The 13,972-nt window shown below is 44.4% G+C and overlaps 4 protein-coding genes across 4 annotated transcripts; 2 read left to right on the top strand and 2 right to left on the bottom strand.

The window, feature by feature from the left end:
- Positions 1–1,433: 1,433 nt before the first annotated feature.
- GL218_03743 (15-hydroxyprostaglandin dehydrogenase [NAD(+)]) lies at positions 1,434–2,353 on the top strand (the record flags this gene model as incomplete). Its single annotated transcript, XM_033580316.1, has 2 exons — positions 1,434–1,883; positions 1,940–2,353. 2 exons carry the CDS (start codon positions 1,434–1,436, stop codon positions 2,351–2,353), a joined length of 864 nt encoding a protein of 287 aa, XP_033437110.1.
- Positions 2,354–5,060: 2,707 nt separating this feature from the next.
- On the top strand, positions 5,061–6,889 carry GL218_03742 (putative transporter C3H1.06c; the record flags this gene model as incomplete). Its single annotated transcript, XM_033580315.1, has 3 exons — positions 5,061–5,336; positions 5,441–5,951; positions 6,408–6,889. 3 exons carry the CDS (start codon positions 5,061–5,063, stop codon positions 6,887–6,889), a joined length of 1,269 nt encoding a protein of 422 aa, XP_033437109.1.
- A 658-nt stretch (positions 6,890–7,547) lies between these two features.
- On the bottom strand, positions 7,548–8,587 carry GL218_03741 (uncharacterized protein; the record flags this gene model as incomplete). The annotated part of the gene is made up of 3 exons (XM_033580314.1): positions 7,548–8,188; positions 8,238–8,500; positions 8,565–8,587. The coding sequence occupies 3 exons, from the start codon at positions 8,585–8,587 to the stop codon at positions 7,548–7,550; spliced, it is 927 nt and encodes a 308-aa protein (XP_033437112.1).
- Positions 8,588–9,485: 898 nt separating this feature from the next.
- GL218_03740 (uncharacterized protein) lies at positions 9,486–12,574 on the bottom strand (the record flags this gene model as incomplete). Its single annotated transcript, XM_033580313.1, has 3 exons — positions 9,486–11,804; positions 11,856–12,401; positions 12,476–12,574. 3 exons carry the CDS (start codon positions 12,572–12,574, stop codon positions 9,486–9,488), a joined length of 2,964 nt encoding a protein of 987 aa, XP_033437111.1.
- Positions 12,575–13,972: the final 1,398 nt, after the last annotated feature.

The raw sequence follows: 13,972 nt of genomic DNA, 5'->3' as shown, positions 1-13,972 counted from the left end.
CTCATGGGGAGAGGTATTCGTGTCTCGCGCGGTGATTCGGAGTTTTTACGTGGGGATGGACTGAATCTGCGAGTATTCGGAATATACTTGGGGGCTGAATATAGCGGATGACGAGAACCGCTACTAGTGCTGGTCTCGCCGTCGGATGTAATATTGTTCTCTTTTGACTCGGATTTGATAGTATTTTTCGATACTCGTCGGTGGCCAAAGGACTGTGTCGCGTTCTTGCTAACGCGACCGTCGCCGTGACTGAAACCGTTTGTATGTCCGTTGGGCTTTGCGGCTAAGACGCCCGGAGAATTCAGTCGACCGCGATCCATTATCTCTAGTAACGACAGTAACGAGGGTCAAAGTCAAGCAGAAAAGAGCATAATCGTTTAGGTGATATATACATGCATGACATGTAATAGTTCACGCTAGATAAAAAAAAAATCAAAATAAGGAAGAAACAATAGACTCGAAAAAAAAGGGTATTAGAATAAGTATTTATTAACCATGGTTCTTAGTGTTACATCAATCTGAGCACATGGGAGGATAGAGAGTGTAGTGAAAAAAGGCAAGAACTGGAAGAGAATTAGAAGATAATTGGAAGCTGTTATGCTATCATCACCTAGAGAGCTCTGCTGCACTCAAAATTGGCGTCGCGACTCGCGCGGCCAGGACCCACGTTGATTCCGACTACCCAAAATGGAAAGCGGTGAACCATGTGCAGCAGTCTAGCTGAACTTTCCACCAATCTGGACCCTCTCGCTCAGCTTCTCAGTATTTGATTGGATTGATTGATTAGTATACGTACTGGTACGTACCTTAGGACTCATGTACCTTTCTATGAACTTTGTGAATATAATTTAGCAGACTGAGCAACTCATCACGAATCGTAAGCCTTGTGAACGTCATCATCCTATCATCACCTACTAATTTTATATGTAGTGTATAACAAGTCATTTTCAACTCCAAATGAGATACGGGACGGAAGGATATAGTTTGTTTTAATGTCATCAAAAACCACAATATTATCATATGTCCACGCATTTTTAAGAGCGTGGCAGATTACTTCTTTATCGCATTTATCGCATTGCTGCTCGTGACAAGTGTCAACTCTAGCATCGTGTCAATCTCTATTCTCCATTGAATATATCACACGTCACATCAGTGTCAGTACCAACCACGATGCGGCTCTTCTATCCTACTATATTCGAGACGCCGATCGTTGATATTCCCACATAGAAGAGGTGCATTTCTTAGTAGAAGAACAGAGCCACTCCAGTAAGCACACAACTTCACGAAATGCCGGTGCGGGGAACCCCTATCTATCTCCTAGATAAAATTATCCTAGGAGGTAGGTACCTATCCTATCCTATGAATGCAACCGGTACTAAAAAGTTTTGAATAATTTTATTATTACACACTGTCGTAGATATTATATGTGAGTAATGGCAAACTCCAAAGTAGCTATCATAACTGGCGGTGCATCAGGTTTAGGATTTGATATCGCCAGATCCCTATCTCAAAAAGGTTGGCGAGTACACGCCTTCGACTTAAACGTGATTGGCGAAGATGTCTTGGGGCTTGGTCTAAGTAGCTGCGCTTTCCATCAAGTTGACGTCGCCTCCTGGGATTCGCTATCATCTGCGTTCCATGCCGTTTTCAAGGCTGAAGGTCGACTCGATTTTGTCTTCGCGAATGCTGGCGTCATGGAAAAGGGGAAGTTCTTCGAGAGGCACAATCCATCTTCGCCGCCACCGGAACCAGAGGAACTATCTATCAATGTCAATCTCAAAGGAATAACTAGGACAAGTTACCTTGCTCAGCATTACTTCAGGGCAAATGTGAACAACGGCAAGGATTGCGTTCTCATTATGACATCTAGTGTTGCTGGTATAGTGAGTTTTTGATAGGATACCTCTTATGGTAATATCCGCATCTCATATACATCCAGTATCCTCAATCCATCACCCCTCTCTACTCGGCCGCCAAAGCGGGCATAATAAATTTTATGCGCTCGGTCGCCCCTATCTTCTATGAAGAGGATGGTATAAGAACATACGCCATCTGTCCTGGGTCGGTGCGAACTAATATACTACCTAAGGAGCTATGGGATGCGTATCCTCAGGAATACCTAACCCAGATGCAAAAAGTGACCACTACCATCGAATCGCTTATTCAAGGTACGAAATTTTCGGATTCTTGGGGGCAAAATTTCGAAGAATCGAGTATCGGTCTCGTCGTTGAGATTTTCGTCGATGATGTGTATTTCAGGGGTCCGCCAAGTCCCTGCAACGATGGTATGAAATCCATATTTGAACACATGCGCCCTAGAAAGGGGGAATATATAGGCGAGAAGAGGGTTTAAATTTTATTTTAGTTGGTTATAACTCTCGTCATTTCCATACGTCCAAATGGTTTTTTCAGGCTTGCCTCCCCCCCTCTCCTATCTACCCCCATCAGGCCACAATGTTAAAAAGGCAATACCGTATACTTTTAGTTATTCTTCATTCATTAGTAACGAGTAAATAATGGATTAAAAAACCATCACTACGCCCTATTGACAAGTCTTCCGCGCCTTAGATATTTCATTCACTCTTAACTGACATCATAATAACAACATTCCGTGACTATTCCAGTCCTCAAGAAATACTAATGCAGCTATTATTCTATACCTGCTCAAATTCAATAACTATCTGTTTTGATATTACTCGATATAAACCATAATAATAGTGCCTGCCTCGCTTCGAGTAAATCTATTAACACTGGCTAAGAAGACCTTGCTCCGGCCATCCCTTAGTATAAATACCTTTTGCGAACTACTCAACAGGTAAAATATATGATTAGGGCTAGAACCGGCGCTAAAGTCTATATTTATAGGAAATTGTAAAGAGCTATTATTCGAATAATGCCCGTGTGCTCAGTTGAAGACATTACCTACCTCTGTATACATGGCCTCGTACCACTAAGATTACCCCGACACCGACTATGCCGCCCCCTGACATAGATGACATGTCCCATCAGTAGACTAACAAGAGCGTTCAGCAAGGGGGGTGAGACTGTTGGCAATCCCGTAATATGAGAATATGACGTAACATTTATGGGTGACGGGCTAACGGAGAGCACCCCAAAATTATATAGGCGCTCTAGGTATACAAGATGCCAGTTGTTTAGTAAATGAGGGAGTATATAGTGAATATAAAATATGCGAAGTTGCTGACTTCCAACGGATATAGGGGCAGGGGTGTAGCAAGTATCATACCTGTGTCTACCGAGTAGATATATGGTAGTGACTACATAATGATGTCCCGTACTAGTATTTTTAAAGAAGTCTATCTGAAGGGGGTATAATTCTATTTTGGAGGGAGTCCACTACCATGTCTAAACGGCGCTAGACTTAGAAGGTACGTGAATTTGGAAATAAAGTCATAACTTAACTTGTCCACACCCTTAGAAAGGCACTAGATATTATAATAAGTATATCTCACTCCTTGAATACTATATATATTGGACTCTGGTACATAAAAATGCTCCGAGATTCAATTAACTACCTGTTAACTACCTAACCTACCTAATGAAACTCGGAAGTTTCGAGACTATGTTAAGTATATTATACACATTTATATAGATTTAACACGAGTTTAAGTGCTATTACGGCGTTCCTTATAATTATTGGAAATTTCGAGTTTACACGTTGGCTATTTTGCCGCCATATAGAGTTAAGATGGAGTTGCTGGCTAGTTCTGTTGGTGCTGAGGAGTTAACTTATATCAAAGAGGATATATTAATGTAGCCAGTATTAAACTTCAAAAGTTCTATTCAGACATGGTATCCTCATTAAAAACATGTATCTTTCCGTTACACCCGTATTTGGATATGTATTAGGAAGGTTGCGGGGCTTAACATGGAACCATGGAATTTAGGTATATTTGAATCCGGACTCTAGAACCAACAGTCGGTACCGGGGCTTGCCCGGGGATTCCGGGGTGGATACATACTAAATACTGTGGGTACCTATGCACCCCAATAACGGTTGTTGAAATGTGCCTAAGGTAGTAGTTAGCGGCTGGGACTGTTTATTCTCTTTCCGATATACCGGGGTGTTTGATTGCATTAGCAGACTACTTAAGCAAGTCGAGATATGTAGGTATACAATCTTCTAAATACTGCTGCCTAAAGGTTTATATTTTAGGAAATTCTGCTTGTTTCCTCTTTGTTTAAGAGGACTTTGTTTTCTTGAAACATGGTTGTAAGCTATTCGGCAAACTTTTAAACCACGATCTATTTGGGGCGTAAATCTATGCTCGTAGAAGTACTGAATGTGAATTGTTAATTTAATCACAACAAGTCAAAGCTCTCATGCTCCTTTCTTAGCTGGTAATTGTACCTAAAACTTATTTAAGGTAACTATTTCTATTAAATACTAGGGACATGATTGTTTTTCCAATAGTTACATTGTTTTGAATAGTTTATCACTAAACTACCTATAAACCAGGCTAAACAAATTGTATTAAAATAACTACCTGTTATACTAAACATAAACGAGATGCTGATGAAGATATTGCCTGATATCCCTGATAGCCTGAGTGGAAGTATATAACTACCCGATCACCGATCAATCCTGCTGACTGCCTAATTTCGCTAAAGGTGTTGGTACTAGTAGGGCTGAAGGCCCATTGTAACCCGCCGTTTTAGGTCTATAATTGTCATGATAGGTTACTTCTTCAAGGGGTATTTGTGGATTCAGGTACCCGAACCAACCTTAATTATTTCCCGCTTTTCCCGCTCAATTGGAATTCAGAGGCCGCCTATGAGATTCAAATCCGTGACCAGCCTTTTTGATTTTGTATTCTCATTCCTCTTGCCTCTCATAAATGGAAAGCTAGGTACCTAGGCGCCTGCAACGATGTTTACCTAGGCATAGTCAACTATCGCGGTTTAATATATCTATTGTGCGACTTGTAGATCGTGAGAATTTAATCCTTGGAAATCGACATATCTCCTTACATTTTATACCACTCCGTATAGATTGACTTGGACAAGCAAACACCTGGTGGATTTTGTAATATTTAATCATGACGCACATTAGTGCAGAGTCCGGCGCAAGGGAGTCTTTTACGACTGAACCCAAAACCTCGGGTACCAGCACGGACAAACCAGAGAATCGGCTAGTTGAGATCGATCAACCTGAAGCCATTGAGGTCAGTACCGACACCGACGCCGACGCCGAAGCAGCAGATGATGGTACTACGCAAAAGAAGCCCTTGGGGTTCTATCTCTCTTTCTTGGCTATCAATATCCTCGTCTTTCTATTTTCTCTAGATGCTACTACTCTCGCAGTGGCTATTCCCGTAAGTAATTAGTTTACCCCTTTTTTCTTCTTCTCCCCTCTACTCGATTTCTCGACTGGCTTTATGAGAATCAAGTCGGGGATGACCATACTGACATCACTTAGAGTATCGCGCAAGAACTCCATGGCAGTACATTGGAATCTTTTTGGGCCGGAATCGCTTACTATCTCGGCCTCGTTGTCAGTCAGCCCCTATTTGCGAGTATTTCCGACGTCTTTGGTCGGAAACCCCCGCTTTACGTAGCCTTCCTGCTCTTTACCGCCGGTTCTCTCTCCTTCTCCCTCGCCCCAAATATGGCTGCTGTCATCGCTGGCAGGGTCGTCCAAGGCCTAGGTGGTGGCGGTCTTGATGTCCTTGGCGAGATCATAGTTTCCGATATGACCACTCTGAAAGAGCGGCCTCTATACGTCGGAATCATGGCCTTGCCCATTGCTATTGGTAGTATCCTTGGGCCAACTATCGGCGCGCTTTTCAGCGACTACGTTACTTGGCGGTGGATTGGTTGGATCAACTTACCGCTTTTGGGCATCGCTTTTCCCCTATTAGCCTTCTTTCTTCGTCTTCGGTCACTCGGCTCGTCGCTCGATGCCAAACTGAAGCGCTTAGATTGGAATGGTATGTTATTGCTGACGATAGGATGTACCGTGTTTGTGCTCCCCTTAAGCTGGGCTGATGCTCTGTACCCATGGGATTCTTATCAAACACTCGTTCCCTTGCTCCTAGGCGCCGCAGTCATAGCATTATTTGTGTTTTACGAAACGAAACCCGAGGCCCCCGTTATCCCACTTCGAATTTTCCGCTCTCGAACCGCGGCGGTTACCTTATGTGGCGCTTTTATTCATGGTATGACATTATACACACTTCTGCAATATATTCCATTGTCCTACCAAGCCGTTATGCTTGATACACGAATCGGAGCCGCGGTGTCGTTACTTCCTACTAGTGTTACCAGCGTCATAGGTGCTATTGCTTCAGTAATCGGAATCGGGAAGGCCGGGATGGGTTACCAAAGGAGGATTTGGCTATGCTGGGGCTTGGTGACTCTGGGAACCGGTTTGCTAATTCTATTAGACCCGTACTCATCGGTTGGTATGCGATACGGGATCCCTATCATTTGGGGTGCGGGAGTTGGTGCTCTACTCCGTCTTCTACATCTTCCCATGCAGGCAAGCGTATCTAGCGTTGATGACACTGGACATGCGATCGCCCTGTTGTTGACCTTCCGGTGTTTGGGTGGTCTAGTCGGACTCGCTATTGGTTCGACAATATTCAGCAGCACTTTTGGGTCCGCGATTGCTACGATTGGGGAATTGCCCGACTCCCTAAGTCTTCTCAGGGATCCGCACAATGCCGTCGCCTTTATTCCAATAATGCGAACCGTAAATCTTCCATTGGAGGTCATAGCACCCGTCTTACAAGCGTATTTGTCAGCCATGCGTGGCGTATTCTACGCAATGCTCGGTTTCTCTGGCCTTGGTTTCGTATCATCTTTGTTAACAGAAGAGTTGACTCTCCAAAAGACGGAACGCGGACGGCAGCACTTTGAAACATGATTTACCGCTACGATTTAAAGTGACCAAGTAGGGCTATGAAAGGTCAATCGACTTAGTTTGGCGACAGCGGGACTCTCAAATGATGAGATATTATAGTCCAGGAATATATTGATTAAGATATGGGAGGATACATGATAATGCTAATAGGGGTAGCAACGCCTTTAGATGTTGTTTAATATTAATGATAATAGTAAAGACACGACACGATATACATATTAGATTAGATATATAATCACGAAGACCAGATTCGCGACCGCTAGATTCGGTGGGCTCTCGTTTTACTAGAACACAACAGCTTTTCAGCCCCCATAAAACGCTTCCATGAAACACCATTTGAATAATAGGAATCACACATTGAATGTAAAGTACACCTCAAAACTATCACCTTCGTATCTTGAAGTTTCGAGAGGATACCAGCGAGGCAATTAGAGAAATGCGACATCTAAGGGGAAATATCTCATATACAAGGCACTCGCAAATATAAAAAGCGGGCAAGGCAGAGGTACCTAAGACATCTAGAACGGTGTCACCAATAAAGTTGTCATGGAGGCTATGTATTAATTATTCATATCTACTTTTCGACGACTACTTACGATAGAACTGAACAGTAACCCGGTATAAGTAATACCAATTCATAAACGGCCTATGTTCAGTGTGATTAATCCACTCTCTTGAGTAGCTGCCCGATGATAGCCTTCGAAACATCAGCCGACTCTAGAACGTCTTGGAAATACAAGTTCGGCCACATCTCCTCGATATTACACGCCGTATAGGTCGCGAGTAGGCTCCTCAGCTTGTCCTGCTTGCCCCCTTTATTCACCGTGTTCCTATATGAGTAGTCGATGAGCTGGGATATGTCGGTCACTCTCGTCCCCTTGTGTAGATTGAACACTTTCAGTGTCCGATGTAATTTGCGAATGCTGAGCTCCATAAGCGTATCGATACCGTAGCAATCTGCAAAGGCGTACAGACGCGCGTGTGAGAGGAAAACCTCGGAGTAGTTTGCTGAGGGGACCGTATTTGGAGTTTCCTTCACTCTCTTATCCGGCTCATCATTAATTTCCTCCTGAAATTCACGCCAGATGATATCCTTCTTTGACGGTGGTGGCTGCGGTTGTTCTTCGAAGAACCCCTTTTTCTTGTTTTTGTATCTTCTCGACACTCCATAGGCATCCCAAGAATCTACTGACGATCCACCAAACATAGAATGATTAACTACTAGCTCCTGAGCCGAAGCTTCCTCGATAATCTCTTCTCCGTCGACTACTGGTCCCGACGCGGATGTTGCAACTTCACTGCCTACCTTTCTTGTGAGTATATTTATGTCAGGTAAGTTCTAATAGCATACCCTTTTTCTGCTCTAGTGGTGTCGGCACATCTTCGAACGGTTCCGCAGCCTTATAATCCCCTGTGTATGCAAACTCGTAGAACCGGATAAACGTTCCCTCGTCGACGTCGGGCCATTCCGTAAATCCTTCATTTCCTTCCTTCCATTCGCCGTTGACCAAAGTCCCGAGGGGTTTAGACATCCGCGCGACCAGCTCAGCATGCATAAAGAACTCTTTCTTGTCCGGCCCGACGAGGAATCTGAACGGCTTCGAAGCGGCAATACTAGAGAATAATGTAAGTTGGTTTCTATAATAGGATTGACTCCTTTAATTTGCGCTAGTCTTACATTGCATATGGGACGCTTGCCATTGTCAATACTTGGATAATGAAATTACATCTAAAAATAAATAATCATCTGAGAATTTGATGGTTACTTAAAGGATGGGTTAGTATTATATTGAAGACAGGTGGGAGACTTCGTTTGTAGTTTGTACGCGAGGCTCGGGCTGCTGCGGGGTTCTGTAGCAAGCCGTGTCGACAACCAGCCTGCAGAAAGTCGTGCAATGCTACCAAGGCGATAGGTCATTAACTACCCAACCTAGACATCGCAATGTGATATTCAAAACAACGCTGACAACGCTGACTTTGAGTCCTAAGACAAGCCAGCTCTCTAGGTCTGTCATACATATCTTAGGTGCCTAGGTAACCAATGGAACATGGAACACAGCATAAGGTAACGTTCAAAAGCATGCGTGCCACCTAATGCATGTCGTGAGTAGCAGACAAGCATTGGCCAGATCGGAAGACCGCATAAGAGGTACCTAGGTAGGTAGAAAACTTACCCAGATGCCAGTCAGCCTACTCATGACTTAGCCACAAATTCTGCCTCGTATTTATATCCTCAACGAGTTCTACTATGATCCGAAAAGACATTTACGTTAGTATTTATAGAATATTAGTATAATATTTAAGACGGCCCTTAGGGCACGCCGGCTACTCTTCCTGCTTGCATATTATAAGCCAAGTTAGCCGCTATAAATGAGGCCCGAGTCCCATCTATCTAAAAAGATCATGTCGTTATCATGCATCCCTTTCTATTATAACCTATAACTCAATATCAGAAAAGTCGTCGTGGGTCGCCGTCACCGTGGCCAACTTTCTTCAGCCAGAAACGCCGCACCCGAGTCGCCGAAAGCCTCTATATCCGAATCCGCTTTTTTTGCGCCGAGTTGTATGTACATTCGTTCTCATCGGAAATTAATTACCCCTAATACCTGCGTGAAGTTCTTGCTTCTCGGAAGTAATTATATTGCATAGGATCCTGTTCGGGCGGCCCGAGGTCTTCTTCCTGCGGCAGACCACCATAACCTCGCGGGCCGCCGCCCAACATTCCTGCACCACCTGGTGCCCTGACAGGAGCAGCTATTGGCATCGCTGCTGCATTTCCTACCAGGTTAGATCCACTATCGTTTGCATGCGCATACAATGGGCTACGCGATCGACTAATACTGGGTTCGGGAGCGTAAGGGTTACCTAAGGGTTGGTTGTATCCGCTTGGATATGTCATACCTGCGTCAGAACCAGGTGAAAGCGCTCTGCTCATCAATCCTGGGCTATCCAGCCTGGGAATGCTTGGAATCGTCGGGCTTCCTGATCTAGACGTTGGCTCACTCCCATTCCATAAACTACCAGGCGTCCCAGGGCGCATAACATCATTGGAACGGCCAAAGATATCGCCGCCACCATGTTCGGCCGCAAATTCAGATCGTGTCTTGTAATACTCGAAGTCAAGCCTTGATTCTGGCACTATTTCAAATCCCGGTATGCCCGCCATTTTCCCAGGTTTACCAGCATTCATTGGATTCATGATGTAGGCATCTGAATAGCCAGATGTAGACATCGTATCTCCAGAGTAAGCTTCACGGCCATCCGTTAGGCGCCCTTTGTATATGGAAGCTAAAATATTCTGAGCCTTTGCGTGTACCATTGGCGTGATGAGAGGTTTGTAAAGAGCGGGATGACCAAAGCGATGAGCGAGTCCAGCCGAGCGTAATGGGTCCTTCTGCATAGTCCCTTCAGGATGTTTCTGGATGTTGCGAGTCGAATAGAAATGGATCTTGGCATCGAATGTTCGAGAACAATATACTTTGAAGATTACCATAATAAATGGTAAAGGAATGGCTGCAAAGGCCATTGTGTGGAGTCCGTCACCATGCACCCAAGCCGTTAGGAAGACCACCAGATTCGAAAGTATAGTGCCAAAGACGAAGCGATTGAACAGGACTCGCCAGAACATCCCGCCAGACTCCGTCTTTGTCACAAAGATGTAAAGCAGCAGGTACTTCTTCAACCATACATCGATAGAAAAGTATAATGCCGCAGCCGGAAGAACAAGGGGCTGGAGGCAGCTAAAACCTAAAGCCACAGTGGAGTAGAACAAAAAGTAGTTATAGTAGCTAGCATAATCGAAGGACGGAGGTGCCGTTAGTTCGATCATCTCCCTCGGCGTGGGACTCGAAAATTTGCGCATGAAGAAGCTATAGATGAAGGTCCACAGTTGGGCTAAATCGATGGCAGCACCCAAGTTTCTCTGCAATAGCCAAGTAACCCAGAATGATGAGATATCACACAACGAGATAAAGAGGGTAATGCCGAAGTTTGATAGCGTATCCCAAGCCTTCTGCGGGTCGCTGGCAACAGACGAAACCAAATTCCAGATAGTGCTGAAAAGACAGAAGACGATTAGGTTGTTGAAGACGAAGAAAGCGTACAATTTAGCAACGACGTGGCGCTCGCGTCCGGTCTTCGTGCGATCACCAGCTCTAATTGCAAGTCGACGGAAGATAATAGGAAGCACTAGGTAGACCAGAGATAAGATGGCCGGAGACGCAACACCTTGAACAATGGACCAGAACCCAGTATTGCCGGACAGCTGGGCCTGAAAGGCAGGCCAAACCAAACCTAAGTTACTTAAATTGACTAAGAAAATAGCAATCATAGCACTAGGCGCAATCCAGATGATCGTTAGTATAGCAATCCAGAAGTTGATAATCATCCTTCTCCAGCTCCGCGTCGCCGGGGTAAGGGGCATGTTATCCCATATAATGTCATTTGGTCTCGGAGCCAAGACGATGGTAGCACCCTGAGGCTTCTTCTTACGCAGGGCGTATGCGATACTGTGGGCTTCGGAAATATCATCGTAACTTGCAAAGCCGTAAGATAAACTGCTGCGTTTATCAATATTGGCCCGGGCCTCCTTCACTTCTACTTCGAGTTCTCTTATTCGCTGAGTAAGGTATTCAATAGCATCAACCTTCTGTCCCTTCGGATAAGTACTATATGATGGGTCCTTCTTGGACGGATAGCACACGGGCCGAGCAGCTGGTAAGTTTTGAGGGTCTTTGAGATATATGGCCAACACCTTCTCGAGCTTTCGAACGGTATGGTCGTGTTGTTGGATTAAATTAGGCAAATCCCTAACGTTGCGAGCAGCGGCTGTCCTAGCAAATGAAGCGTGCGGGATGACATCGTCGATAATCCTTGCAATACCTTCATCACTGGCATATTTTCGGGGAATATCGTTCAACTACTCTTGGTAAGTTTTGATATAAACGATATGGGAGAAACAAGGACTTACCATTAGGGTCCGAGCGGATAAACTCTGCTGGTACTCTTTGGTTTCAAAATATACTCGTCTAAGCTTCAGAACTTCCCTATAGTTCCACCACAGAAACCCGATGATGACGAAGTTAAATATATAACCTGTTACCACAACTGCCCAAACAGGTTGATCGTTGACATTGGAAGGTGTCAATCTCATGAACCATCTCTGGTTGCCTGTCTTGTCGCTGTTAAGAGTGTAGAAGACGGGGAGGAGAATTCCACAACCGACGACGCCAAGCACAAGAAAGATGTTGCGGCACATGGTTGTGAATCTTATAAATATGGCAGCGTCCATGCCGGCGTGGGATATCATATCTTTCTCACTCGTCCTCCATAACGGCGGGATCCACGCAAGATACCCCTTACCAATCGGAGGTGGTGCATGCTCTTCGTCGGCATGTTTAAGCTTCGGTGCATAGACAACGGAATTATATGGTCGAACAAACGAGAAAGCGATGGCGATAAAGAGTGTGAATCCTACTGATGTACCCAAGGCAGACCAGATAGCACCATCTGTAAGCTATGACGAAGTTAAGTTAGCTATCTATTCTGCAATAGAGATACGTAGGTAAGTAGGTAGGTTGATCTAATTACCGTCTGTTTAAAGGGGTTCCGCAGCAAGTCTAGCAGCTCCTCAACCGGACTTGGTCCGTCCCTGGGTAGCAGGAACCGCGCATGAGCCCAGACATCCATACTACTACGGAAGTCTGTTTGGGTAGCCTTCTGTGGCCAGTGGTGGAAGTGGGCTCCAAAAAAATTGATTTGAGGCCTGAAGAGGCAACTTCAGTGGCCAATTGTCTAAAAAACGTATTCAAATTCGTAGATTCGTATAGGGCTCATCCGCAGCGTCTATAGAGCATTTGATAGTCCAATATCTTATAGTGATATATATATATGTTATCGTCGGGTTCGGTAGCGAAAGTATTCTAGGGTCTTGTAGTCTTTCCTAACAAGAGAACACAAGCTCTTATTCTCTTATTCTCTAACAAAGGCGTTCGTTATGGTCGAGATGCTACTTAGGTCGAAATGCACAAAGCAACTGCAAACGAGCGACGTGACCGTAGGAATAAATCGAGAGTCGAACAAGTAACACGAGCGAAGGGAGAAAGAAATATCCTATATTACGTAGGTAGGCTCGAGGTATCGTAGTTTGAGGTACGTAGTTGGTGTTGTTGGTAGGGAAGAGAGAAGATGGAGGAGAGCCAAGATCGCGCCTATCAAGATCTGATAGCAGCGTGGGGATAACGACAAGAGATATGTAGGTACCTAAGGTATCTAGGTAAGCATGTACCTAATCTACATGTATGTACTTGGGTTTGGATAAGACCCTATATGCGTGTATGTAGAAAAGAAGGTATCGTCATATACAATGAAGAAAACGAATACCTTATTTGAGAAATTTTTGGAAATTTCAGGAACATTGAATGCACTGATAACTTGAGTCAGGATCCCTTCTGAACTTTTTAGATCCAGGGGATACTTACCTTGTACCTTACTGATTGAATGACGAAAAGCCGCATTGCCGGCTGGAACACGTCGAGCTACGCACCACATAGTACATGCACTAACCCGCTCTAGCTCACTTAACGAGTCGCTACATACGAGCTACATACGAAATAAGCGTTTATCAAATACTCTAGATTGGAAGATGGGAAGATGGGAAGATTGGAAGGTTACAGCTAAGTTTCTGTTTCTACAATTAATAGCCTATTCCATGTACAAGTGCCTGAAGATGTATGCATAGGTACCTACATACCTACCTACCTACCTACCTACATAGCATATGTACAGATGATCCCTTTGCAACCATACACCGTATAATACAAGATTTCCGAATATCCGCGTACCAATGCCTTATAACTGCATAATGCTCAAACATCAAAATCGACACTTATCCTACCATCTCACTATGTACCCTTGAAGAAGCTTCAAATGAGACTCGAAGCCAAACATTTGTGTCCAATCGCATAACAAAAATAACGAAACCGCTCAATCCCCACTCACAACTTCTATTTTTGACTGGTCCATCCCTAGGGGCAACACTATCGCATAGCCAATGAGACCGTAAGATCCGGGGGGTATCTCAGTGGG

The sequence above is a fragment of the Daldinia childiae genome (assembly GCF_008694065.1).
Source record: "Daldinia childiae strain JS-1345 chromosome Unknown Scaffold3, whole genome shotgun sequence".
NCBI lineage: Eukaryota > Fungi > Ascomycota > Sordariomycetes > Xylariales > Hypoxylaceae > Daldinia > Daldinia childiae.
This window is presented reverse-complemented; position numbering and strand designations above follow the sequence as displayed.